Source organism: Marasmius oreades, chromosome 2 (assembly GCF_018924745.1).
Source record: "Marasmius oreades isolate 03SP1 chromosome 2, whole genome shotgun sequence".
Lineage (NCBI taxonomy): Eukaryota > Fungi > Basidiomycota > Agaricomycetes > Agaricales > Marasmiaceae > Marasmius > Marasmius oreades.
Genome location: NC_057324.1, coordinates 1328539 through 1355158, shown reverse-complemented (window position 1 = coordinate 1355158; position 26620 = coordinate 1328539). Strand labels below are relative to the sequence as shown.

Genomic DNA, 26620 nt, shown 5'->3' with positions numbered 1-26620 from the left:
GAATTCGGGCTCCCACCATTCTGAGCTAAGCTTTGCTCATTGTTGGTGGCAGCGTTGAGCAGAGCTTGCCCTCGACGTCGACGTCGTCCTGCTCACCTATTACGCCAGCTTCCCCCATTTCTCGTCGTTTTCGTCCTCGATTTTCCAGATAATACCACACCGAGCTGTATCAATCACTATCAGCCTCGCTTACTTTTCTGTTTTTTCATCCCCACTTCCCTCCGTTGTTCCTCCACCTTCGTCATTAAATGAACCGTCCTCCAGAAATGATGCGACAGGGCGGGATGCCCCAAATGCTCGGCCTCGCTGGTGGTCCTTTCATGAATCCCCAGCAGACTGGTCTCCCACCAGGTTCAAATCAGTCCAGTCATCCGCCAATGGGCATGCTTACGGGAAGTCCTTCGAACTCCAATAATCGCTATCTTCAACAGCCCGGTTCTATGTTGGCAGCTCAGCAGCCCCGTCATATGGCTCCTCGTCCTGGTCAAAACGGACCACCTATGAACCTCGGTGCCGTGCCTGGCCAGATGAACAACATGAACATGGGTGGCCTCAATTTTCCACCGAATATGATGCCCGGTAGTTCTGGACCTACGAACCAGATACGTCGTGTAAACTCGCAATCCTCGATGAATCCTGGTACGATGGGTTTGGGTATGGGTCAGAGCATGGGTAACCCTTCGATGGGTATGGGTATGAATCCACAGAACTTGCCTCCAAATGGGATACGACAAGTTGGTCAACCTCTTCCAGGTCAACAACCTCAATCTTCGATGCGAGGCCATATGGGACCTGACGGCACTATGTCTATGAACCGTCCTAATACGCTGGCGAACCAAAACATGAATAACATCGGCCGACCTACGGCGATGCCTCTCATGGGTAGTCTCAATCCACCGCAACCTTCGCTTGCGCAGACTGGCATTCCTGGGGGTCTTCCTCCTCATCGAGGAGAGTTTCCTAATTCTCTCCAACCTCAGCTCTCCTCGTCTCCTCGTCCTACACCGAACATGTCAATGGCTGGTCCAGGGTCGTCGCAATCTCAAATGAACCGTCGAACACCAGATAATAATATGTTCATGCCTAACTACGGGAGTAATCCCAACTTCCCTCAAGGATCACCAAACCGAATATCCAATGGTTACCCTTTCGGCGGGCCCAGTTCTCCTCCCAACCAGATTGAGATGTCGCAATCGTTACCCAACAGTCTAGGTAATACACCTAACAGCGCATCCAGCCATCCGACTTTTACAATGACACCAGCTCAGAAACTGGAGCAGATGCATCCAGGAGAAAGTTACGGTCCATTTGGCATGCCTCCACGTCAAAATGGAGTATCCCCACATGTGCAACAATCCCATAATCCATCCCATACACACCACCCATCCCATCGACCACCCTCTTCTCAACAACACCATTCCCCATCACATGCTAGTGACCCAAACATGAACATGTATCCTACTCGGCCGCAGTCCCAACCGCAGAACAATCCCGTCGGAAGACCACCTTCATCGCATACCCCTCGTCCTACTTCACTGCAGTCATCATCTCAACACCTAAATTCATTGCAGCCGCAACAGCATCCGCCCCCCAACTCGTCAGGGCTTCATCAGCCGACAAGGATACCTTCTCAGAATAGTGGACCATCTTCTCAGTCTCTACCTCAAACAGGCCTACGACCCCCTTCGTCTGGAGGTCTTGGGCCATCAGCATCCACAGGATCCTCTGCGCCGCAATCGGGACCGTCATCACAACAGCAACCACTGGCTATTGCTCCGAGACCCCCACAAGCATCGAACGCCCCTCAGCAGCATTTGGCACCACAGCAGCAGCAGCATGCTTCAGGAGCCCCACATGCCGAGCCTTCTCCACGGGATGAGCCCTCACCGCCTTCGGCACCAGCTGGGCCTAGCCAGTCAGCTATCGGCCCTGGGGCTGGTATGCAAGGACCACCCCCTCCTGGTTATTCGATGATGCGCCCTGGTCAATTGAATTCAATTTCCTCTATGGCACCCTCGTGAGTTTCTTCATATCGGTCATCTTTCGGCTGTTTTTCATTCATTGTCATCGCACGGATCAGTTCTAATTCATTTACATTTTTTCATCATAGATTGCCTCATCCTCATGCCGTCGGGCATGGACAAGGGCTATTGAGGCTTATGCAGTTCAGTGGTGTGTTAGCGAACGATAGTAAAACGGTGAAGCTTTGAGCACTGTCTTCGAGAGACTTCTTTGAAACTCACATTTCTCATAGAAACTGCAGTTGTGCTGGTGGGAGGGATTGGTGCGAGATTTCTTCACTCCGAAGGCAATCATGAAGTACACCTTATGGAAGGATAATCAACGAGCGGAGGCGAAAGTGTTCGGTGCGTTTTTTGGAAAGTTCAGTAACGAACCGAAGAAGTACTAACTTGAACAATACTCTTTACACCCACTTCCTTGCCCTATTCCTTATGGCTCCATTTTACAACACACAGAAATTGGCGTTCCCGTCCTTCCACGGTTTTTTCTCGTAACGGCACAGTCGGGAGTAAAGTCTATGACGTTGACCCTCGATGGTGCCCGAGAACGAATATACGACTATGGACACGCTGTTGTTGAATGCGTTAGTGCGATATGGACGTACAGATTCAGCAACGGATACACGGTCGCGCTCAAAGGACCGATGACAGTTCATGTCGTTCTAACAGCTGCCCAACCGCCGAACGCTGGCGGAAACCCGCATCAAGCTGGGGGGCATTACTACCTAAAGTTCGAGAATTTCGAATTCGAAGCCAGGAGTCACGAGAAGTATATTGCACTGGAGGCCATCATAGGATTGCGGTCCGTGGAGTCACCGAAGATGGCACGAGGTGGGAGCGGGAGACATTCTGTCAATGGAATGCCAACTTCGGGCTCGATGGATAGTGTCGTGGATCAACAAGATGAGGATAAGAAATGGGAAGAGCCGAGGATCACGATTGAACGTGGCATTATTCCGGGAGAACCAGTGAATGCATTTGGTATACCACAGGCGACGATGCGGTGTTTGGAGGTGAGTTGGTTTATCGCAACATGCTGCTCGTTCAACTAATTGCAGTCCACTTTAGTTGTCGGATAGTTGTGCTGACATGGCTGACCTGATCACTTTTTCTGCTGATCATAATCTCGGTCCGCTTGGTGCGTCTTTCAACCAGCCTCCTCTAATCACCTTGGTATTGATGGGCACGGTTACAGAGGCTTTGAGGGCCATAGGTTTGAAACTGCGTGATTCAATACCGCATTTCCAAGCCAGTCAGATGATGAATGGTTACAATAACCTCGCACAAGGAATGAACACCCCTACCACAGCCAATTTCCCCCTCGGTTCGGTAGTGAACATGCCATCCACAAACCTAACTAGCCCTGCAATAACGTTATACTCTCCCGCTCCCCCCTCCATCACAAACCCAAACTCCATGACCCAGACACCATCGATGGCCTCGGCCATGAGTTCACCGCAGAATGCCCCAGCGTCTGCACAAAGTTCGCCTCGGAAGCAGCACAAGACAATTCCCCAACCCATTCCTTCAGGGTCTAACGGACCAGGAGGAACCACTATTGGTGTCTCCGGCGCGGCAACATCCTCGACACCGGGTGGTTCCACACCGTCCATGGCTCCTGGTACGCTCAAACGGAAAAACCCTGACAATGAGACTCAAACAAAACGTCCGCAACGAAGACGGAAGGCGGGGGGTTCTTGAAAGTCCTACTCATTTGATTGTTGTTTATTTCTCCTCTGACGGTACATTATCTCATTCTGTGTTATTTTGTCGTACTGTGCTCTTTACTGTGTCTCCTTTCTGACCTTATCTCCCGCTTTCCTTGTTTCCCTTCTCTCCTTCAAGTGTCGTCTTGCTCTTATATTGACCTGCAATCGTTAATTTCCCCTTTCATCTGTCTCTTCTACCTGGCATAGATTGTAACCTAGTTAATTGGCACCGCATCGGATATCTTACTTTTTTGGCAGGAGACGCTTTGTTTTATGGTTTTTTTTTGAGCTACGTATATTTATCATTTGATGTACTTGTATATCTACCAAATCCGCATCTCTCAAATAAGCTTTCCTTCGGTTTTCTGACACATGTGTGACATCCGTATATAGGTAGCATTGGAACTGTATCCTCATAAGTATTGGATTGCGGTCTAAAGTACTATGGATGAATAAATGTACGGATGCACTACTGAATGACAAAAAATGCGTTGCAAGAGAGGGAACGTGTGGAAGGAGAGGTATAATCTCATTCGCCATGTCCAAGAAACGATAAAAAATAAAAGAATGGACGAGCGCCTGCTACGAAACCAACTCATGTACAAAGTCGCACTGATCCCCATACTTGCATCTGTGACATGGGAAACGATTAGTTTGTGCTTATGATTTCTCAGAGATTCATGGTTCGCTCGCCTTCCAGATTGAAAGAAACTGCATGGTTTTCTTTTATTGTGTCTAAACCCTCCTTCCGGTCCTCCTCCTCCTCGACCTCGTCCACGGGAACGTCCACCTCCACGACCTCGACCACCGATCCCGCTATTGGCATCGGCCCACGGTCGGTCACCGCCACCTCCATCATCGTGATATCCATATTCAGAAAAACTCCCGGATACCGGCCCGCCGCCGGCGAGTGAATCTCCCGGTTGACCATGTCCTAATCCGAGAGCAGTCGGATTGATGTGCTGAAGTAACATTTGGACCTGCTCTTGCGATAACGACTGTAGTTGTTGGAACGTAGCCATTGAATCTAGATATGCAATAGATTTCATTATTCAGAATGCTCATGATGCGGAATTTCTCCTGCTTAAGAACAATGTACGAAGTTGGCATACCTCCGTGACTAGTGTTGTTGGATCCGTTAGCCATACCAAGATCATCTCCCACCCCAATGTTGTTGTTATTCATACCGCTCACGCCCATAATGGGGTTCCCAGTTGCCAGTTGAGCAACCAAGTCTGCAACTGTGGCGAAATTGGGGGCTGGTTGTTGCTGGTGCTCACCGCTAAAGAATTCCTCGTCTACCTCGGTCCCACAGGTCATTATAACGGCTTCCTTGCCCATTTCCTCTGCATCTACTATGTTCGTCGGTTCACCAGGGGACTCAGGTATGTGAGCGTCGCTCAAATAGATCGCAACGAGAGCAGTTTGTTCTCGTTGTTCTTGGACAGTCTTCTCTTGACTGGCTATCCCCCGTGATACATATTCTATGTCATCAGGAATCTCGATCACTGCGAGTGGTTGAAGTATAATATAGATTGTTGAGCGATTTTTGTCGCAATCGATGTGATGGTAAATTTAGGGGCTTACGAATAGGCTCTGACCAATCCAACGTTTCCTCGAAGAGATGTGCGTGAAGCGCAGCTCCCTCTCCCCTGTCCAGATCACGCAAGCTGTTGTGATGATGGTGCATACCCTAAAAGTAGAAAAAAAGACAAAGAGGGAGCGTTGAGTAGTCTGTTCTTAAAATGAAAAGGAGAAGGGCTGACATCCCCCACTGGGTCATCATCGTAGACGGCCCTCTCAATTAGCTTGATAGACTCTAATTTGCCTTCTGGTGCCCACGTAACAGCTTTCTTTTTCTTCCCTGACTTAGTTAAACCTGTGTTTGTCGTAGGAGTCGGTGTAGACGTCGGGGGAGTCGCCGTTGTCACCGGCGACTGCGTCCGCGCTTTACCCATTGACTTGAGGACCTCCTGGAAGGGATCTATCGAAGAAGGCTGTGCAACATTTACATCCAGTTGTCCCGCTGTCGGCTCCTTCTTGACCGGTGGAGGCGCTTTTTTGAAAGTCGGTAACCGGGGTTTGGGTTTCGGGGCAGAAAAGAAGGATGAATCCGATTTGGCGTCCTTCACTGGCGGAGCTGATGCTGACTTCGACATTGGAGGTGCAGAGTTCGTGGCTGGTTTCGATAACCCCACAGCAGGTTTTTTTGCGGGTGGGGCTTTCGCAGGCTCGCTGAGCTTCCGCTTCTTAGCTGCCGTTGCTGTGCACAATAAGAAACGTGATGCAACTCGAACAAAAAAATGGCATGGACTCACCTGGGACATTGTTGCTACTGTGGCCATTGGTTGTTGGACCGGCCTTTGACGCTCCCTCTACGAGTTGGCGCCACCTTCGTTCCACGTTGGATGCCATATCCTTGATCGCTATCGGGCATAATATTTCGTTGTTTTTGTACCGATTCGAGAAAAGCAACCACATAGCGAAGAAAGAAAGCAAAAAGCAAACCATAAGTTAGATATAACGTTCGTATTTATATTTCATTAATGATGAAAGTATCGTAAAGGAGGGAGGTCGAAAGCACAGGAGAACGCTTTGTTTCATTTCAGCCTCGACACGAGCAAATCAAGCTGAGATACTACGCTGGTAGGTTTCGCGAGAAAGCGAAACTTCGCCGAAAATGGGGAGAACAGGAGGGGGACGGGAGGAACGTCAACTCACCAGGTGTAGGAGGATCCTTGACGATCTTGACCACCATTTTGCCAAGCTTTGAGTTCTTGAGCGACTCCAACGTTAGAGGTAATCGATCGATAATCTGTGAAAGGAAATATGTGAATTCGTAAAAAGCGTCACAGAACATTGCTGTACTTACGTGCAACAGAGGCATGGTTGTCTCTGCAAGGGGGTCGCCGTCCTTCGCAATGTACGCTGCCTTGAGCCATTCTCTGGTGATGTCCATCGCACCGGGATTCTCACCCCATGCACGAAAATAGTGGTTTCCGGCACCGTCTCTTATCTTTGTCAGAATCTCGAGCCGCAAACCGGCGTCAAGTTCCTGAATGCCAAAGTTCTCAATACGCTGTATAAGCGTGTTAACAGCTTGTGCCCCGGTGAATGCTGATGACTGAAGCAAAGGCTTGAGACTGGTATGGAGTTGCTGCTTACGCTGTTCCAGGGTGAGTCCCTGCGAAACTTGTGGTTGTGATCCGGAGCCTGATGCCATGGAGTGTAGCGTCAGTTGTGGTGGAAGTTGTTGCTGTTGAGATTGCTGCTGCATTTGGGGGGCACTTCCGTAGAATTGAGAGGGGGTTATTGTTCCAAGGAGGGATGACGGAGGAGATGAGGCATGCAGGGCTTGAGGGGAAAGGGTCCCTTGTGACGGGGGTGACTGTTGTTGCTGGGGTTGCGGTGGATAGTATGATATATACGACGGCGAGACGGATAGACCAGAATACGTGGAATATGGGTATGATGACGTTGTGGCTGTCTGTGGAGAATTTGACTGAGGGAATTGTTGTTGTTGTTGCTTAATCGTTGAAGTACTGGCATTATTCATGGAGGTTAACGCGGGGCTTTAAATCAGGTTAGCTGAAACGTCGACAACAGATGTTTTACATTTCTCACTCGATCACCATCGACGATTCATTTGCGGGCGACTGTGCTGACGTTGGAACCTGTGACTGAGGCTGATGGCTCTGAATTTGGGAAGACATGGAAGAACCGGATGATGTTGCGCCTTTCAAGCTGGAGTACGAGGAAAGAGGAAGGGAGGCCGTAGACCACGATGACGAACCGTATGGCATTGTGTTGAAGGGTCCAGGCTGGTTGTGAACATAGTATTGAGTTTGTTGAAAATTGTAGAACGGCGACGTTGGCGATCCCGATGGTGCTGCTGGTAATAACGAGGTAGCTTCAGAACGCGAGACACTGCCTGAAGCAAGCAAGTGTGTACTCACCACCGATGTCACTAATGAGATCGTTGATATCAAGGGAATTCGACGTTGAGGCTCCTGGTGTTGCGGATGGTGTCGCGGAACGATCTTTCGACCAGTCATCAACCGCACTGGGAGGACGTCGTTGTCCTTCTGCTGCCAGCGACGGCATCCAAGGGGAATAATGTGTCTCCATTGTCCCTTTTTTGTGCGTTTTCTCGCGTTTCGTTGTTTCTCTTTTCTGTTACTCAGAAAGAACCTGTCGAGTAAAATCTAGGCGTAGTAGTACGTTGCATACAACCACTGTAAGCACTGGCACGGAAAAACCGAGTGTTGGCCAACGCAGACGACAAAAACGACGGCGAACGACCTGGCAGTTACACTATGACACAGCCACTCACAGACGAGTCCCATTGTGTTGGTTTCGAGCTCCGCTTCAAACCAGTAATTCGTAGTCAGCATGATTACGAAAACTACTGACATTTTCTATTTTTTTTTCCCCACAAGAGAACTGAGACCTTCTCTTACTTCACCACACCATGACTGACGCTGTCCTTGAAGCTGCCCGTGCCAACGTTCGTATCTTGCCTCTCATTTTTCTATCATCTGCTCACACATTTTTCACTGCTCTAGTACACTAAAGGCCTACAGTCCGTCATCGACGCTATGCGACAGTGTTCAGAGTACGCCGAAACCTATATGGCTGTTCTCAATGACCCAGAATCCGCCCCCCATGCTGTCAACGGTACTCTCAAGCGTAAACGCGGCAAAGGGAAGGACGCAGACGAAGAAGCCGGTGGTAAACGGAAGCGCGTCAAGGACCCCAATGCACCCAAACGTCCTGCTTCATCATACATCATCTTTCAGAACAATGTGCGGCAGGCCCTCAAGCAGAAGCATCCTGACCTATCTCCGTCTGAATTACGGACCTTGATATCTCAGGAGTGGTCGACACTCAAGGATGAAGATAAAGAGGTTAGTTTACTGGAATTCGTGCGACTACCAGGTACTAAACACGCGCACTCACGCGTCGGAACCCATTCACAGCATTACAAGAAGGAGGCTGAGGCTGCCAAAGTCAAATACACTGCACAGAAGGCCGCGTACGCTGCTCGGTCTCCCGAGGAAGTAGCAGCGCCAGCGGTTGACACTGCAAAGGAAAAGGTACATCTCCCCCATAGTTTGTACACGACCTGTTCTGCTTACAATCATTCACGTTGTAGGCGAAGCGCGGTAGCAGTGCGACAAAGAAAGCCAAGAGTGCTGCAAAGGTTGTCTCGCGAGAAAGCACAGCGGAACCAGATCCTGTCCCCGTACAACAACAAACGTCGTCTGCAGCTATCTCTGACGATAGCTCTGAAGAAGCCGTCTCAGAAGAAGAAGTGGAGGAAGTAGAAGACGAAGTGGAAGACGACGAGGACGAGGACGAAGAAGAAGAGGAAGAACCCGCCCCCAAGAAAACCAAAGTTATTGAGAAGCCCATTTTGAGGCAGAGCGGGAAGAAATCGAAGTAGGACGCGCCCTGCCGGCTCGACCTGGTTCGTTCATCTGCGTCGCGTCGTCAAAGTGGACGCTGTCTAGAGTCATAATGACACTAATCTACAATTACAACTCATCTTATTGTCTCTTCTTGTCTTCATTATCCAAGCTTACTACCTCTATCTGTCCACTCCTTTCTCGCCACGAAGGCTGCTTACTACCCTGACTTCACTTCTGTTTTTCTGCTGCCAGGTCTTGTGATTGGGATCATGACTCTGACTGCAAAAGTTCTGTTGCTCGAAATCGTAGTTAATTGTTGTAATTGCGTATTCAATATATCTCGCTTATTCTGTTCCTGATATCGAAACCAGTGTCCGTGAACGGGAAAATTAGTTTCGTGTGTCCTTAGTGGTGTACCGCGACCTTGACAACATTCCAACAACGTCCCAGATCAGACGGTAAACATACGGTATATTGGCTACCATTACAGTAACGACGTTTACGTTTGGGGCCCACCGTTTGTGGAACTGAGCCATAAATGCACCTCCTGAGGGGAATAGGGGTCAACATCGCCGCGGCTCGAAAGCCGGTACGGTCCGGAGACAAGGGGCGATATCCACTTTAGTCTTTATACGACTTCGCTGGGACCACTAACAGTACAACCGAAGCTCGATTCTTGTCTGATAACTCTCTTCAGCTGACGCTGCTGCGCAAACCTGTGTTAACTTGTTCTATATTTTGAAAGCTGTAAAACCTTGACTGGCCGACAGGTGTCACCGGGTGTAGGTACGAGTTATTTCTGCTAAATTTCTGCCAAGTTTGGAGATTGTGGAGAATTTATACTAGAAATTTAGCACGACTCTTGACGGTGCGTAGTAAACAGAGTCAGATGACGGACAGTAATCATATCATCGCCTTTGCCAGGTTTCAGCTATAAAAGCCGATCTGAGTGCTTTTGGCCACTCTCTCACAACCTCACATCTTCAGTCGAAAAAAAAAAACACGATATGGAGAGCCAGAATCCCGATGCACGCCCTTTGCCTCCAGGATGGATGACTCAGTTTGACTCCAAGTACGTGCTTCAGCCTTTTCGATTTGCCATCGGTTTCGACTGACATACGCGACGATTTGCTGACAGTTATCGGGCTTGGTGATTATTGCGTATCGAAATCGGTATTCTAGGACTAATGATGTTTGAAGGTACTACGTTAATACCAAAGCCACACCTCCAGAAATCACCTGGAACCACCCGTTAGGCCCACCTCCCACCTCGCCTCCCCCTCAAAGTCAATACGGGCCTCCGCCAGGTCCTCCTCCACCCGGACCAACACAATCAGACAATCGTGGCTACAACCAACCTCCCTCGTTCCCAAGTAGTCCTGGAGGAGGAGCAGGAGGAGGGTATGGGTATGGTAATCCGCAAGGAGGTTATGGAGGATATAGCGGACCTCCGCAAGGCGGTTATCAGCAACCACCACCCCAGTATGGTGGTTATGGATCACCATCTCCTCAACAAGGATATGGTCAATATGGTAGCTATCAGGGGGGTTCCGGTTGGGACCAGACTCCTCCGCCTCAACAAAGCAAAGGTGCCGGTGGTGCGTGTATCGCTTCTAGAGTCATGACGATGAGATGTGATTGAAACATGCCATGCAGGTTTACTTGGAAAGCTGATGGGTGGTAGCAAACCACAACAACAGCCTCAGCAAGTCGTCTATCAACAGGGTCCCCCGAAGAAGTCAGGTCCCGGTATGGGCTCAATGATGGCTCTCGGTTCGTTCAAAGTCCTTGTCGTCGATTTTGTATCTGAAACTCATTCTACGCCAGGAGCTGGTGGTCTTCTTGCCGGTGGTCTACTTGGAGCTGCTATCGCCGATGACGACAACGATGCTTACAGGGACGGTACGAGTGTTTAGTCGGATTCTTTGTACTTTTGTGATTGATATCTTTGCACTCAACAGGGTATGAGGATGGACAAGATGGGGACTTTGGTGGTGATTGGTAAATCTGGCAAAAGGCCCACCGACGAGTTTTTGCCCCTTTACATAGCTTCTTTTATTTTCTTTACGTCTTCTATACCAGTGTACGAAGTTGTGTATTTACGTCCTGCAGCAAACATATGTACGTGGACCAACAAACCCATTCGGACGATCATGGATGCGAATGCTGACACTGACAGGGCGAACCAAGGTCAAACTGAGTTAGTTACCTCGACGGCCTGGCGCTTAGTACACGCCCTGATCACTGGCCATGGGGTCCGACCGTCCACCTAAGGCCATCCATTTCTCTCAGATCGTCTTCTGTACTTGGAGCACGTTATTCCCTCTCACATTTACTCGTTCTCAGATTCTATCCCCGGGAGTCGGGAAGCACTTGAACGTTCGACTTCAAACTAGAACCATCATCACAGTACGCTGTTGATTGTCAAACTCATGACAGTTTAGTGCAGTGCTGGCCCTGATTTGGCATGTCCTTGTCGATAAAAGGGCGTTCGAGTACGCTAGACCTGAAACTGTTCGCCCTTCATACCCTCATCTAGCCAGAGAGTCCGGCCCTTAAGCCGGTATCGTGAAGAAGCGCCACCAACGCTCAGTGAGTTTTGTCTTTCTGTGCTGGATGTGGCAAAACAGACATTTGATTTTACCCAGTTCTTTGTTGTCACTCTCTTCTGTATCTAGGTTACCATTCTCGTACAGGCCGAGCCCATGCAGAATAATCCAGGTGTTCAGACCTCGTCATTTATCGACTCCCAGGGGCCAAGAATCTCAGACCAGTCTAGAACTACGAGCTCACCTTCGTCGAATACGCGTACTGATCGTAACAGGCTGGGTCCTGGCCCTGATCGCGGACAAGACATTCGAGGAAACGAAACAGACTCTGATTCTATCAATGTGGCTGGATTAACGTTTGCTCAACGCTTATATGCAAGCGCACATGTTGCTAGCAAGCAAGGGAATGTGGATGCTGATTCAGATAGAAATCATACACAAATACCGTGCGCATCTGCAGCTAGCAGCGAACACACTGCACCAAACCGACATATCTCGAGATCTTCGCCACACCTTTCTATGGAAACACTTTCTGTAAATGCCTACGCCAATTCCAGGGAATACAATACGTCACTTAGCACCGGAGGGTCGCTCTACAAAAAGGTACCAGGACACACGCAAACACCCTCTGCGTCAAACGGAGGTCATACCTCTCATACCGGGCCTTCTCATAGAACGCGATCACTTCCCATCCCTCCACATATCTCTACAAATGGCAATAATCGCCGCGCTTCGACCGTGCCCACCACTACTACTACGTCGATATCCGCGTTCATGAAGCCATACACCTTCACCCCTCCTTCAGAAACTCCAAATCGTGTACTAGTCGTACGACCGCCCGTAAAACACACCCATTCCCAGCAAAGCGATACGAGCGCTGTACCACTACCTGTGAAGCTTAGCGCTATTCAATACAGTGTGAGCTCTCAATTTCAGACACCGAGACGATTAACCAATCTTCACCTCAGTCACTTCCTCAATATAGTTCCTCGCCCTCGAGCTCCGCATCCATCCCGCACAATGTCTCCCCCGCTTCAGCGCCACCTCCCCAAACACTATCCACAACGGACACTCAACCTCAAATTGCCAACTTCCCTCCACCCCAAAATCCATTAACGCCCCCTTTGTCGCCGCCTAATCAAGTCAAGAAACCTTATAATAACAGCAAGAATGTGCTGGCATCAGCATTTGGAAGAGCGGCCTTACGTTTTGTTGGCTCAGTTGTATTGGGAAGCATATTTGACGCTGTGCCTCTCGATTCACTTTTTTCTGGAATCGCTAGTTCCGTGCTCGACGCGGGAACCCTGGATACCTTAACCAGTAGTCTTGCGAATCTCAGTTTGAAGGACGTAGGGCTTGATTCGTCGCAGTTACAAGCTGCATTCACGGGAGTTCCGGGCACGGATTATCAGAGTATCATCAACTCTATCCTCCAGCAGCAGCAGACAGCACCTTCTCCACGAGTGGATTATCAAGCGATCGTGGATGCGCTGAGGAAGATACAGCAAGCTCAGATGATGGCAGCCAGTAATGGTAATGGTTCCGGAGGCTCAGGACCTGGTGGTGCTCCGCTCAGTACCCCGACCAACTACCAGGCACTTGGAAATGCTCAAAACCAGCATGTACACGGTCTTATGACCGCCATACAGCAACAGGCTGCGCAAAACGCTCAGTTGCTCCAACAACAGATGCAGCACATACAAAATTCGCCGCAGGTAGATGCTACTCATCAGGTGCAAGGTTACTTGCAGGCGGCGTACGAGCAGCAGATTGTGATGAATGCTAGTGCAGGGACTTTACCTCAACAACAACCACAACAAACTTTCCACCCCCAGCAGCAGCAAACCACGCTGACGCATTCCCTTCGTCCTCAGCAAAGCGCTGTTCAGCAAAATCAACCGCACCAACAACAGCATATTCCCTCGCACAGTCACCAGAACCAACATCAACCACCTACACCCCAATTGAACCATTATCATTCTACTTCCCATCCGCAATCAACGGTACACTCACCATATCAAACGTCGAGCTCTTCAAGTCAACATCAGCTGTACCCGCTGCGACCTACGTCGTTTCAACCACCCCCTCATCCTGCCTCGTTTCAAAACCAACCACCTCGACCAACGTCTTTGCAACAACCTTCGCGACCACCGTTGCAGCAGCAGCAGCAGCAGCAGCAACAGCCACAACAACAACAACAGGTCCAGCCGAACCAATACCAACAACCGCAGACACAACCCTTTTCCAATCAGCAGCAGTATGGACCTTCACAGTCGAATGCCGGCCAGGATCCTGTTTATACACAAGATCCTCAGTCCTATCCTACGACGCAATATGACGGTGCCAACTATAATACGTCTGAACAGATCCCAGGGTACACTCTTACTCCTGAAGCTAGTACTGTGGAGGAAACCGCCCCTCCTTCGTTTTCTAGTATCCTGGGACATGCTTTTGATATCGGAAGTCAGCTGTTGAACGGCTCGAGTTCTTCTTCGGCTGATGGTGGGGGTGCTGCCCCTGGCTACACATTGATGGATCAAGGTGGCGGTAGTGGAGGAGGAGGAGAAACCAGTGGGTTTAATACCTTTTTTGACGGAGTTTTGAGTTATGCTGGGTCGGTGTCGGTAGATGTGGGAGGCAATAGTTTTGACTTCAGTGCTTCGATCTCTGGGGGGGAGGATGTATAATGTGTGGAATTTTGGGGCTCGGTGGTTTATTTATTAGGTTTCTTATGGATGGATGTACTGGTTGTACTTGTACTTGTGCAGCACAAATCGTTTTCGGAATGATTTTTCGGGATTTTCAATTCGGTTACAAACGTGAATTGTTTCTCAAAGTCGTACTACGAACTTTGTAGTGGACCATTTATAAACCGCCGCCTCAAGACTTCGCTTTCCGCGGCCACTGGAGTGGCGTAAGAGATTCTTTTCAACGTTCTGGGCACGAGCCGCACTCCCGATTACTGTTTACAAACTGAACTCATCTTCGCTCTCCTCTTGAAGAACAGTGTGTAAATTTGACATAATGCCCACATCATAAGCAGTGCATTCTTCGCAACATATAATCAATAGCTCCAACTTCGTTGATTTTAGACAGATGTTCATCCTCTCGGCAAAAACATTGTGAAAGTCCCCACCTTTCTCAGCCACTGAAAAGACCCATTTAAGGAAATAATTGCTTATCCCGCCGAATACCGTTTTTCGGCATGAGAGCCGAGGATTATTCTCACAGTCTATGTACCAAATAAAGTAATTCTAGGGTTAGGGTTACCGGTCCGAACTGGCCAAAAAAGAGCCTACCTAGCCAGAGTGGCCATGGCAGGACAGGAAAATATTGAGACGGTGCATGAGCCGAAGCCCATACAAACCACAGAGACCCTCTGTATGGACAAGGTCGCCGTGCTATGAAGGATCTCCATGGCCCACAAACCACGGTACTTGAAGGGGCTTATGCCATCAAGGTAAGTATGAGTTGCCATCGTCTTCTCTTCCGGGTTTTATACTCTGCCTAGTGCGCACGGACCATCTGAACCACATGACAAAAATTTGCTTCGGGCGCCGACGAGGATAGATTATTAGATATCAACGTGAGATTCAGTCTGACTCATGCTACAAGAAGTCATAATCATTTACATTATTGCAATAATCTATCAAAACCCAGAATAAAAAAAAAAAGAGTCGAGTCAATCAGCCATGAACTATTGGTGAGGATAAGATGTGTGAAAGTTTAAGAGGAGAGCTACATAAAGTAAAAAAAACCCGTATGTACACGAATAGACAATCTGCAAGGAAATCATAAAAGTTCATTGATTCAGCAGAGATACTCAAAAAGAAGAGAAAACGAAACAGTTCCTCCATGTCCACACATCCACGACTCTTATCACACGCGCAACTGCACGCACACTTTGTTTTCAGCATCCAAGGGTGAAAAAGGGCCTTGCAGAAAAGAAGTATGGTAGCGCTTTTCAAATCGATCCGATCCAGGAACTGCTGATGTTACAGTTGATGGGGACCGTCAATAGCATTCGACCCTGGGGACCCGGGCCTTCCGTTATTTCGAGTCATCCTCAACGGAATTCGAAATCGACCTTGTGGTGAGGCGTTCCCACTCTGACCCTACCCATGTTCTGCTTTCGTGGACGAACTGTCGTCTTTCCACCCACCAAGTTCGTATGGCCCGCTTCATCGTATCACGGCGTGAGTAACACCCATGGACACCCTCCGTAAGGCAGTCCATTTCATTCTATGCCCAACCACTGACAGGCGGTATCTTGCCCTGGCTACGGTTGACGTCGATGCCAACTCCCTCCCCACCTCTCCGAATCCTTTCAGAATCCGGTGTCCGTTCAACATCCACAACCATAGCCCTATTACTTCCACCTTCATCATCAAAATCCATAGACTCCTCCGCATCATCCTCTTTCTCATCATCACCCTCCTCGTCTCCCTCTGAACCACCACTCCTCCCATTCCTTCTCAAAGCTCTACTTGACACATCATGTTTTCCAACATCATCAACCTCTGTATCTCTACTGTCAACCTCGTCAAAACTACACGAACTGTTCGAGTCACCACTGATACTACCACAGATACTGCCCCGATGCCCAGCTGGTCTAATTGTAGGTTCATCATCCGTAGTCCACCCTCCGTCAGTCTCGGTCTCACCCTCAGTCTCCGTGTCGACATCAGACTGGGACGAGACCGAATACACCGACGACGCATCGGAACCTCTTCGGGGCGTTTTCATCACGGACGTGCCATTTATTCCATGTCCAAACCCAGTATCCCTATGAATGCTCGCACTGCCTGTCACAACCTTCGCACTGGTGGTGGTGGTAGTACTATCAGTGGTAGCATAAGCTCCTGGAACAGTCGCCGTCGACGTAGCGCCAGGAATTTTCCCACCGTAAGCATCGATAGCACCCATAACACACATTCTCAAACTTTGAGTTTCACTGGTTTCGGGTATAGGTTCGTATCCTGTGTGGGAAGACGACGGGGATGTGTTGCTGCCACGTACGACAGTGGACGACCCAGAGGAAGAGTAAGTAGAGATATCGGATGTGGATGAAGTCGAACCCGGGGACGGATTTGGGTGGTCGGGTCGTATGCTTGAATGCACATGTACACTGTCGGGTGAAGCGGTAGGAGGACTAGAACTCGGAGAGGTCGAGGTCGAAAACAGTATCAACTGCTCGGCGTATCGTTGCATTTCATCTTTGGGAATGACCAGTCGGAAGTCATTGAGGAGTAGAAAGTGAAGTTCTAGTTGGTTTAACTCCGCCAGGGGTAGACCTCCAACCTGTAGGGTCTGTGAGCAGTGGACTAAAGAGACACGTTCAAATTACATCACACACCTTGGCATAGCGCGAGTTCGTATAAAAAACGTCACTGAAGAATTTACTGGCGACAGTAACGCCAGCAATGACCAGGCGATGAATATTATAGGAGTCAATGACGAATGTCTTTCCCGTGGCGTCGGCGCTCAGTTTAGACATGCGATCGAAATACACGAGCAGGGATAGGAAAACCTCGTTGGTTGTCGGACAATACTTGAGGATCCTAAGCAAATAAGCTTCCAATGTAATTGTGGGTATATTTCGCGCATGAAAAGTGAGCGTGGAGGACGGTGTGGCGAGGGCGGACCGGGATGCAGTGGTTAGGGTGCGCCAAAATGGCGCATGTTCTATCGAAGGGGAAGGTGGTGCATAAGATGGTACAACTGAATGCGATTGTGTCAGCGAAACCGAGGAGGGAGAGTCTAGCTTGTCATTTGCCGCCGCGATTTGAGAAAGAAGGGAAGCGAGAAGACGTAGGAGGTCGATAGAAGGATATGAATGAATGTCAAATGTCCCAGCAGTATTGACCACAGGGGGTACAGGGATACTCGCTGCTTTTGCTGATGTCGAGGTCGACGAGAACGATGACACGGAGAGTTTTGGTTGCTGTGGGCGAGCAGAGTTGTGCGTTGGTGGTGGTGGTGGCTGTTGTTGATGATGGTGCTCCTGTGAGCTTTGTGCGTGGCGAGACGTTGTACTCGTTGATATAGATGGCATAGTTGATAAAGAAGAATGCCTCGAAGACGAGGCCGATGCTGAGCAAGATGAAGAAGAGGAAGGTTTCCGGTGTGAGGGCCTCTGACGAGGTATGGAAGACGAAGAAGCTCTATGTGCGACCTCTGAAGATGGATCGTAAGGATGCGCCAGCGCGAGCATTATCGAGTTGAAGTTGTAGACAATGACAACGAGTGACGGCGAGCAACGTTGACGACAACGATGAGATCCTTCCTGAAAACGTCGGAGACAGAGAAAGAGAAGGAAAACTTTACAGTCGATGGTAAACGAAACGCCCACCTGATGTCACGGTTGTCACGTGTCACATTTACTGCTCTTGCCACCTCAAGTTCACAAAAGATCTGCAACCTAGTAACCCAGCCAGTCTTCAAAAACCTCCTCCTCCCTATTATCTTCAGAGAACCCAACTCAACGGTCGCTTCTCAGGTCATACACGTTCGTACCTTTCTGGAATCGGGTCGGGCGACATGACGTTTTGCGCCGTTGTTGGAATGAAAACCAGAAATGAATTCATCATTCTGGTCCTCGTGGACTGTCTTGTCCGAACCCAAGGCATACGAACTCCGGAGGAAAGACAGAGCAGTGATTCACTCCGAGTCCACTCTAGCTCCGTTCATGTTTTCCTTCAACCTTAGTGGCTGAAAACAGGCGACTCACTTAGAAGGAATGGGTATGTATATGAACTCTCGAACGTTTCTCGGGAAGACTGAAGTCTCGTTTGATATCTAGTTTCTTGAGAGAGTTTTGCCATTGCACCGACATTCAATTGTACACAACACCCCGCTTTGACTTTTCTTTTCAGCATCCACGTTCGGAGCGGGAATAGAAGGGAACAATCCGCGGCAGATACAAGCCGAGAACTTGTGTACCTTGTTCCGTCATCTTCACGGATAATTTGAAAGTTGCGTCGACACAGAGTTCCAACGTTCACTGTTAGCAATCACTCATGCCAAGTAGTCCAGGAGCGTTGTGAAGCCAATCGTGGATTTCGTTTCCGAAGGAACAATCAAAGTTCGCTTGAAATAGAGACAATCGACGAACAATCCCGAGTTATCCGACGTGTACCCCGTCGTACTGTGATAGTGATACTTCCTTCGCTGATGACCCAAATGGCACCGAGCTGAAAATGGAATTCTGCCAAAAGTCGATGAATGCTCGATCATTCCGACTTTCGTGTAAGCTATGTCAGGGCGTCTTTGGCGGGAATAGGGTATAGCGTTGAGGTACAGCGGCTTGCGCGTCTTCTGGCATGCAGGCATTGTGTTTCGAGTTGCTCCGTTTTCTACGGAACATGTGTCGTCGACGTCGCTCATGGAGCAGGGCGGCGTGTCAGTGAGCACTGAGCATGGCGTACTGAGGTATGGAATCCTTACACTGCTGCCAGTGGTTATTAATTATCGGCCGTCATATGTAACATCTTCAAAGTAAGTCGGTAAATGTCCTGCTCTTCTCCAAGGCATCTAGCGCGTAGCTGTATTGGGTACCGTACGCACGAGCTGAACATGAGTACTCTTCCACAGTCTTTTGAGGCAGTACGACCGTGTATGAGCTGTATCATTACTTTACATGCATTCAAAGTGTCGTGAGGCGAATAGAAAACTCGTTGTACAACAAAATCGTTTATGAGTAGTAACGGGTATTAAAGATTTAGTAGAAAAATTAAGAATAAATGTCTAGTCATCCTCCTCAACCTGTCTCCCCTTCCTCGCAATCCGAATATCCTCCAACGAAATCCCAGACCTCTCGCACATCCCTCTAAATATTCCATTTCGTTCGTAAAGATTCGCAGGTGTATCAAACTCTGCGATCTGTCCGGCATCCAAAACACATATTCTGTCATATGATATGATCGTGCGTAGTCGGTCTGTGGTTGAGAAGGAATCAGTAATGTTCAAAGGGGGAGAGAGAGGTACTCACGAGCAATGCAGAGAATAGTTCTATCCTTAAATTCATGAGCAATCGTATCTTGAATTTTGCTGTCCGTTTCATAATCGACCGAAGCTATATATAAAAAGTGTGTCAACCAAAGGTAATCAAAACCTTCTCGGAGTACAATAACTTACCCGTTGCCTCATCAAGAATCAACACTTTAGTATCTTTCACCAACGCTCGTGCCAAGGATACCAAGGAGCGCTATGCGAGAAAGTAGGTAATGAGTAAATCAAAGCATCCACCAACCAGAAAAGAGAGACCCACTTGACCAATAGACAAATTATTTCCTTCATCTTCCACAACCGTATCAAGCGTAAATTTCGTAGCGCCAGTAGGCGTATGGGAACCTTCGTCTTCGATCGTACTCGCATCTTCATCTTTGTTCCCTTTTCGTGACTCCGACTCGACGAGATATGACCGCTTCAACGCATCCCAAAGCTTAGCGTCGTCATGTAGATTGAACGGATCGAGATTGGTTCTCAGAGTTCCCGAAACTGGACGGTAGAGAGTCAGTTCAACTAAACAAATGACAAAAAGAGAGAACAACCCACATAAAAGAGCATCTTGAGGTATAATCGAAAGTCCCATCCTCAGCTCCGTCAATCCCACTTTTGAAATATCCCTTCCATCGATATCAATCGTCCCCTCGGAAAGTTCCACAATCCTGTAGAGGGCTGTCATCAAACTACTTTTCCCTGCTCCCGTGCGTCCAACGATGCCAACTTTCTCGCCTGGGGTGACGGTTAGTGATATCCCTGTATCAAAACAGTAAGCAAGGAAAGTAAGGGACTTGGAGGAAGAAAGCTTTACCTTTAAGAACAGCAGGCAACCCAGGTCTATAACTCATAACCACATCTTTAAATTCCACCTTGCCCTCCGTTGGCCATAAGCCAATTTTTGCCTTTCCGTCCCCAGGAAGCTCATGAGCAGCCTCCTGTTCAACGTGATCAGCATAGTAAACAATCCGTTCGACAGAGTTCATGTCGTTCTCGACTTCCGCGGATTGACGAACGAGCCAACCGAATCTAAGAGAGGAAGGTGCTCAGTTAATAAAGGAATGGAAGCAGAAAACAAAACTGAACTGGGAACTCACGATTGTTGAATACTCAAAATATACGATAAGACGACACCGGTCTGTGCAGGTGAAATGCTGAACCGCGTTCCAACCGTGAGTATGGCGACAGCAAACGTCAGCAAAGTCCCAAGGAAATCTAGTCGAATTCCAAGCCAGCGCTACAGGAGTCACAGATAGTTATGAGGGTTTGAAGACACGGGAGAATAAAGAGATACACACCTGGTTCGTGACCGTCAACCAATACGCCCGATTCTCAACATCGATCCTCCTCTCATTCTCCTTCAAGAACCTCCCTGCTTCGCCATACGCCCTAACAGTAGCCAAGCCCGAAAGGCTCTCGCTAAAGTGCGCATACAACTCACTCCTCAAAATCGAATCGAGGCGTTTAAATTCTCTAGCTGAAGCACGGTAGAAATGGGCTGCGTAAAGGTAGACGGAGAGGATGACAAAGACCGGGACTAGGAAGTAAGGCAGGAGGATGGAAATGAGGATGATCGCTCCGAGGATATTGGAGGTTGTGGCAGTGAGCATACGGAGAGCATCACCGAGGAGGTTATCGATTGTGTCAATGTCTTTAGAGAAACGGTTCATGATTCGACCCAGGGGCTGTGTGCGGATGAGTAAGAATTTAAAGAACTCATAAATGTGAATATACTCACAGTAGTCTCAAAGAACGACATGGGTGCGTTCATAACTCTCCGAATAGCCGCCTACGATTCATCGATCAGTACGCGAAGTCGTATAGACAACAAAACGTAGACTCACCCTATGCAACCTTTGCGAGGCAAAGTACGTTAACATAGCAAACGTACTTCCCATAATGAACATAAAAACGGCCTGTGCAACGCCTAGAACTGCGTATATGGCCATCTGGAGAAAGAACTTCAGTACCAAGGACTCAGACATAAGGTAAGAGTTTCACTCACATAAACCCCCGACGACATGTTAAAATGATTCTCCTCCCAATAAACCAACCAATACGAAGACAGCACAGTCGATGCCTGTACCAGACACAACGCCAACACCAAAACCGGAATGATCCACTTCCCATTCCCAGCTCTGAAATAAGCCTTGTATATATCGGCATTGACAGCTCCCGTATTCCTCTCCTCTGCTTGCATTATCGCCGCGGAAGTAGCAAGAGGCTTTTTAACCTCTTCTTCCTCTGAGTCTTGACCTGGCACACCAACCTCCAACTCCTTCTGTTTCTCCGCCTCATCAAGATCCTCCCCCTCTCCAGCACCTCCACCAAACTCCTCAAGAAACTTACTAAACTCCCCTCCAGCATTCATAAGCTCCTCATAAGTTCCCCTCTCTACAATTTTCCCTTCGTCAAGAACGTAGATGTAATCCACTTCAGGTAAGAAATGTAGAGCATGTGTGACGAGTATCCTTGTTTTCGGTTTGGAAGATGATGAATTCATAGGGTTGAGCAACACATTCCGGAATACCGCTTTTCCTACGTGCGCGTCCAGAGCCGACAGTGGGTCCTACATACAATAACCCTTTCAGCAAAAGATCTCAAGGAAGGTGGGGAGAAAAGCTTATACTCACATCAAAAATCTGCACTTCCGCATCCGAATAAACCCCTCTCGCAATATTAATCCTCTGTTTCTGACCCCCAGAAAGACTGATCCCTTTCTCCCCAACCTCTGTCAAATCCCCGTACGGCAACATCTCCAAATCCCTCTCCAAACAACTCTTCCTCAATGCCTCTTGGTATTTGACTTCATCAAACGGCCTTCCAAATGTCACGTTATCCCGAATCGTAGCGTTTTGAATCCATGCCGTTTGGGGCGAATACGAAACCGTCCCACCGAACCGTACAGAAGTAGCGGAGGTCCTGTTCGTCTGACGCATCTCACCAATGAGAGCTTGGAGAAGACTGGATTTACCGCTTCCGACTGGGCCTACGATGGCGACTAACTGGCCTCGAGGAATGGTAAGAGAGACGTGGGGGAGTGTGAAGGGCCTAAAGTCCTCCGTTGGTTTTTCGGCGGTGGGTGCAATGGTCGGTTTCTTGCCACCCTTTGACTTTTTCTTGTCAGATGGAGAATCTGGGGGAGGGGCATCCCAAGTGAACGATCCATCGGGAACTATAACAGCATAATCAACTGTTTCGTCAATGATACGAGTTTCCTCGAGGGTTTCTGCTTCAAAGATGCCGTAGAGACGCTTTGTGGCGTTCGATGCGTCAGCAATTGAGCTTAGAGAGACGGCTAGAAGAAAAGAAGGAGAGTGAGCAAAAAGAAAAAGTCGCGTTATGAAAGAACGACGTACGAAGCATCATCAAAGGCAGTCTTAGCAAATTGAACAAGGTCAATGAGGCGAAGATGTTTGCTGGATCCAAAGAATGACCGGATAGCGAATACGTGACGAAAGCGAGTACGGAAGCCAAAGCAGGCAAAGCCATCGCGACGGCATTCATGCCAGCCCTCGCAACGAGTAGACTACGAATGTACTTCATCTCGTTTCTGCGAAATCCTGTGATTCTGTCTAGGAAAGGCACTTCCCATGCAAAAAACTTGATAATTTTCATCCCGTTCAAGAGCTCCTGTAAAAGTTTCGCGCGTTTATCCGTCCATTGCATAGATTGAGCCCGTAGTTTGAATAGACTTTTCATGATGTAGGTTTGTAGAGGGATCAAAATGATAAAAAATCCGAAACCTGCGAGGGCAGAAGGACCGAGATTGAGCAGAAGTAATATGAGGCATATAATCATTTGGATTGGAGCAGTCCAGGACATGTGAAAGAATCCCGCAGCAAAGTCGATTCGGGAGACGTCCGTCGAAATATGATTCATGATGAGGCCGTTAGGTAGTTTTGAACGGGAGCGCGCGGTGAGTCTAAGGGACTTTTGGTAGATAGCGTTGATGAGACCCCCTCGAATCAAAACACCGGTAGAAGCTGTCCGATAGAAAAAGTGGTGTGTGCAGAGCGAGGCAAAGACGTTAAGGCCGAGTAAGCCAAAAGCCATGCCTATACCTTTTCCAACGGATGGAACTGGACCTCCTGTGAGATGGCCCCGGTAGGAATCTGTAGCGAAATTGACAATGGCTTTGACGAGTAACGGGGAAGTGATTTGGGCGGTGTCACCGAGAACCTTGAACAAGCCGCCTGACCAGAACCACCACTTGACGCTGTCGTTCATGGCCAGAGCGAGACTTGGTTTCCTTTTCCCGGAAACTTCTCTCCAATGTTTCTCCCGTTCTTCCCTTCCACGACAGACAGTCCACCAAACTTTCCTCCACCCAGGTGAGATTTCGCCATTGGCAAGACGGGCATTATGCTCATTGGCTACTCTCTGTCTCCGTTCCCAAGCTTCGAGAATCCTATTGCCAATGTAGGCCGCAGAACGTTCATCCTGGAGTTTGTATAAATCGGAAGCTTCTAAAGGACGGTCGTAGCCAAGTCGTAAGAGAGGGGTAATCCATCCAAAGATAATGATGCTGAAAATATTTGCGTTAACCTCTGGAATGATATCAGCATCATCGATTGACGATTTTGGTGGTGGAGGCGGTTTCTTGGAAAACAGCCTAAAAGCGCGTTAATACAATGCATCAGCATCGCCATTTGCCATTACTCACTGACGGCGACCCTTGATCTCGGCACCCTTCTCGTTGAGCTCGTTGCTGCTAGTCATCGAGGGCAATGGAAAAGAACACTTGACAATGGAGCTTTAAAAAGAAACTCAAGCTTACAGCAGTACGTATGGGATTTGTAAGTGTGCGCGGGAGTCATTCCGTGGTGGTCATATTCTACCCATTCAGCCGCATGCAGCCGGTGTTTGAAATCGTACCTAAGTGGCTGGTAATCAATCTCCGAATTTCCGGCACATGTACAATGATTAAGCATAGTTTACAAAGATCCGCTAATAGGTCACTCATGACGGCACCTGGAGATTTCGGCGACCGATCATCCGGCCGGTAACTTGAATATAATTTACACACATGTGCCTGCCAGGACAGATACTAAGATAGATAGATAGGTTACACGGCGTGTATTTAAGTTTAAACGCCAATAAGTCTGTTGACTTCCTCCTTAACCAGTTTTATCCTCTCTTCGCTAACTGTAACCTCAATTAAATGACTCCCATTCGGCAGTCTCCCAGAAACATACGCAGAATTCGTGAGCAGTAGCGCGTTTGGGGTAAGCGAGTATCTGTACCCACATATCGTCTTCATTCCCCAATCCGCCTCCAGAATCCTCGACGCACTCACATTCGACACCAAAAAACTCTCATCTGCAGTCTCGTGTACCGGCATCGCCAATGGATGCTTCCGCAGCGTATTATATGCGCAAGCCACATGCACCTTGTCAAACGAATGTCGGGCTTCCGCTAGCCGCCTACTCAGTTCATGAAGCGGGAGGCTATTCAAATCTTCAACTGAGTAAGGCGGATAGGGTAGTGGAGTCCACGCATTATGGGGATACTTCAGTATCTCTTTGTCAGACCCCAACAGAGACCTGAATGAAGCAAGGTTGCTGCAATGAACTGTCGTGTGAGGATTCGTTCCTCTAGAATAGATTGTCTGTGAAATCAGGCGTTAGATTCAAATGCAAACCCGACCGCGTATTGCCCCCACTCACTTTCATCAACCAAGCAACCAATACATCTCCTGTACTGACTTCTTCAGTACCCAAACCAACCCTTCCTCTCTCTTCCAGTACCCTCTGCCTCACTCCTCTCACAAGGGACGTAACCACCCTGTCCGGTATGACCAAGCACCTGGGCACCGCATTCCTCCAGTATCGCTCTCGGAGATGCCACGCTGCCATTCCTAGCGCCCCAGTAACGCCCATCGCAGAGTACAGTGGCGACTTTAACGGGAATCCGTCTTCCCCGGGATTTTGCGCCGAAATCTCTTCCAGAGCCCTTTGAACAGGGTTCTCCACCATTCCCGGAAGCGGTAGAGGCGGTGGAGTCCACTCAGTCTCATTTCCAGCCAGCTCGTCAACGACGGCATTGACGACCTGTACAGCACCAACACCGTCGAATACCCCATGGGACCTAGCGAATCCCAAGCAAGTATATCCTTCATTGAAGTATGTCAGATGCCAGCACGTCAGAGGTACACCACCGCCCTCTGCCCAAGCCTTGTAATGTCTAGGTGTGTCAGCATGCAGAAACAACGTGTAGGGCAACGAGTTGTTGATCCCATGTTGTAGGGGCAATGTGATGTTATAGAAGGACAGTGGATTCGGAGAGCTCGTGGTGGTTATTTTGTACGTCGCATAGGTTGGTGGGAGGGGACCTAGGGGGATTTTGAGGTACCATGACGTCTTCGAGATATCGTAAATCAGGTTCCGGGAAGGAAAAGAAGGAGGAAGAAAAAGAAAGATTTACCCCTTCACCCTCCTCGCGTGACACCACCCTTCCGGCCAACATCCTCCATTTCTCTGTGACTTTTTGTATCGCATCACTCAGGACTTGTTCGTCCAATTTCCCTTCGAGGAGCCACCCAGTTACGAACGTCGACCGTTCAAAAAGGCGGTCGAAGGGTGTTAGTGGGTATAAAGCGTGGTCCTCTGGAAGCTGATTTGGGGAATTGCCCATTCGGATGTCCGGTATGTCTGCAAGAAGAAAGGAAGGCAAAGAGGGAGCAGGTTACCGTTTATGTATAGGGTAGGGTAGCAGAACCATGGTTAGATTTAGTGAATGTGACCCAAGGACCGGGAGGCTGAGAGCAAGCCATTCACAGAAGTAATGGGTCTATCTGACATTAGTCTCCTTGGCACCATCTATTTAGTGCTATTGATTTGCTCAAAGTCACTTTATCCTTAGTGGGGCAACATATTTTCAGTGGTGCAGTGTACATATGCCTAATGCATGGGTTGTTAGACAGAGAG

General features: G+C 48.7%; 8 protein-coding genes across 10 annotated transcripts; 4 read left to right on the top strand and 4 right to left on the bottom strand.

Moving 5' to 3' along the window:
• The first annotated feature begins 7 nt into the window (after positions 1-7).
• On the top strand, positions 8-4085 carry E1B28_003992 (uncharacterized protein). The gene is made up of 6 exons (XM_043148443.1): positions 8-2017; positions 2111-2198; positions 2255-2366; positions 2478-3034; positions 3090-3159; positions 3217-4085. Exons 1-6 carry the CDS (start codon positions 249-251, stop codon positions 3720-3722), a joined length of 3102 nt encoding a protein of 1033 aa, XP_043013042.1. The 5' UTR covers positions 8-248; the 3' UTR covers positions 3723-4085.
• Positions 4086-4122: 37 nt separating this feature from the next.
• Positions 4123-8037, bottom strand: E1B28_003991 (uncharacterized protein). Of its 2 annotated transcripts, XM_043148441.1 has the most exons (10): positions 7687-8037; positions 7355-7622; positions 6603-7302; positions 6452-6545; positions 6049-6156; positions 5497-5993; positions 5318-5423; positions 4843-5238; positions 4424-4757; positions 4123-4361 (listed from the first exon to the last, which is right to left on the bottom strand). In XM_043148441.1, exons 1-10 carry the CDS (start codon positions 7856-7858, stop codon positions 4313-4315), a joined length of 2724 nt encoding a protein of 907 aa, XP_043013040.1. In that variant the 5' UTR covers positions 7859-8037; the 3' UTR covers positions 4123-4312. The 2 variants fall into 2 exon arrangements, with proteins under 2 accessions (XP_043013040.1, XP_043013041.1); XM_043148442.1 differs by having other exon boundaries at positions 4424-5238.
• A 113-nt stretch (positions 8038-8150) lies between these two features.
• Positions 8151-9500, top strand: E1B28_003990 (uncharacterized protein). The gene is made up of 4 exons (XM_043148440.1): positions 8151-8237; positions 8296-8637; positions 8710-8826; positions 8886-9500. The coding sequence occupies exons 1-4, from the start codon at positions 8202-8204 to the stop codon at positions 9174-9176; spliced, it is 786 nt and encodes a 261-aa protein (XP_043013039.1). The 5' UTR covers positions 8151-8201; the 3' UTR covers positions 9177-9500.
• A 648-nt stretch (positions 9501-10148) lies between these two features.
• E1B28_003989 (uncharacterized protein) lies at positions 10149-11146 on the top strand (the record flags this gene model as incomplete). The annotated part of the gene is made up of 6 exons (XM_043148439.1): positions 10149-10213; positions 10280-10291; positions 10342-10739; positions 10798-10914; positions 10969-11043; positions 11103-11146. 6 exons carry the CDS (start codon positions 10149-10151, stop codon positions 11144-11146), a joined length of 711 nt encoding a protein of 236 aa, XP_043013038.1.
• A 700-nt stretch (positions 11147-11846) lies between these two features.
• On the top strand, positions 11847-14377 carry E1B28_003988 (uncharacterized protein; the record flags this gene model as incomplete). Its single annotated transcript, XM_043148438.1, has 2 exons — positions 11847-12608; positions 12659-14377. The coding sequence occupies 2 exons, from the start codon at positions 11847-11849 to the stop codon at positions 14375-14377; spliced, it is 2481 nt and encodes an 826-aa protein (XP_043013037.1).
• A 927-nt stretch (positions 14378-15304) lies between these two features.
• E1B28_003987 (uncharacterized protein) lies at positions 15305-17904 on the bottom strand (the record flags this gene model as incomplete). Its single annotated transcript, XM_043148437.1, has 2 exons — positions 15305-16991; positions 17047-17904. The coding sequence occupies 2 exons, from the start codon at positions 17902-17904 to the stop codon at positions 15933-15935; spliced, it is 1917 nt and encodes a 638-aa protein (XP_043013036.1). The 3' UTR covers positions 15305-15932.
• A 1384-nt stretch (positions 17905-19288) lies between these two features.
• Positions 19289-24576, bottom strand: E1B28_003986 (uncharacterized protein). Of its 2 annotated transcripts, XM_043148436.1 has the most exons (15): positions 24472-24576; positions 24358-24405; positions 23051-24306; positions 22325-22989; positions 21697-22260; positions 21536-21640; positions 21430-21480; positions 20990-21376; positions 20789-20928; positions 20506-20720; positions 20247-20450; positions 19960-20189; positions 19827-19896; positions 19681-19764; positions 19344-19627 (listed from the first exon to the last, which is right to left on the bottom strand). In XM_043148436.1, exons 3-15 carry the CDS (start codon positions 23919-23921, stop codon positions 19437-19439), a joined length of 3777 nt encoding a protein of 1258 aa, XP_043013035.1. In that variant the 5' UTR covers positions 23922-24306; positions 24358-24405; positions 24472-24576; the 3' UTR covers positions 19344-19436. The 2 variants fall into 2 exon arrangements, with proteins under 2 accessions (XP_043013034.1, XP_043013035.1); XM_043148435.1 differs by having other exon boundaries at positions 19289-19627; positions 24358-24576.
• A 204-nt stretch (positions 24577-24780) lies between these two features.
• E1B28_003985 (uncharacterized protein) lies at positions 24781-26327 on the bottom strand (the record flags this gene model as incomplete). Its single annotated transcript, XM_043148434.1, has 3 exons — positions 24781-25302; positions 25361-26053; positions 26118-26327. The coding sequence occupies 3 exons, from the start codon at positions 26325-26327 to the stop codon at positions 24781-24783; spliced, it is 1425 nt and encodes a 474-aa protein (XP_043013033.1).
• Between the last annotated feature and the right edge of the window lie 293 nt (positions 26328-26620).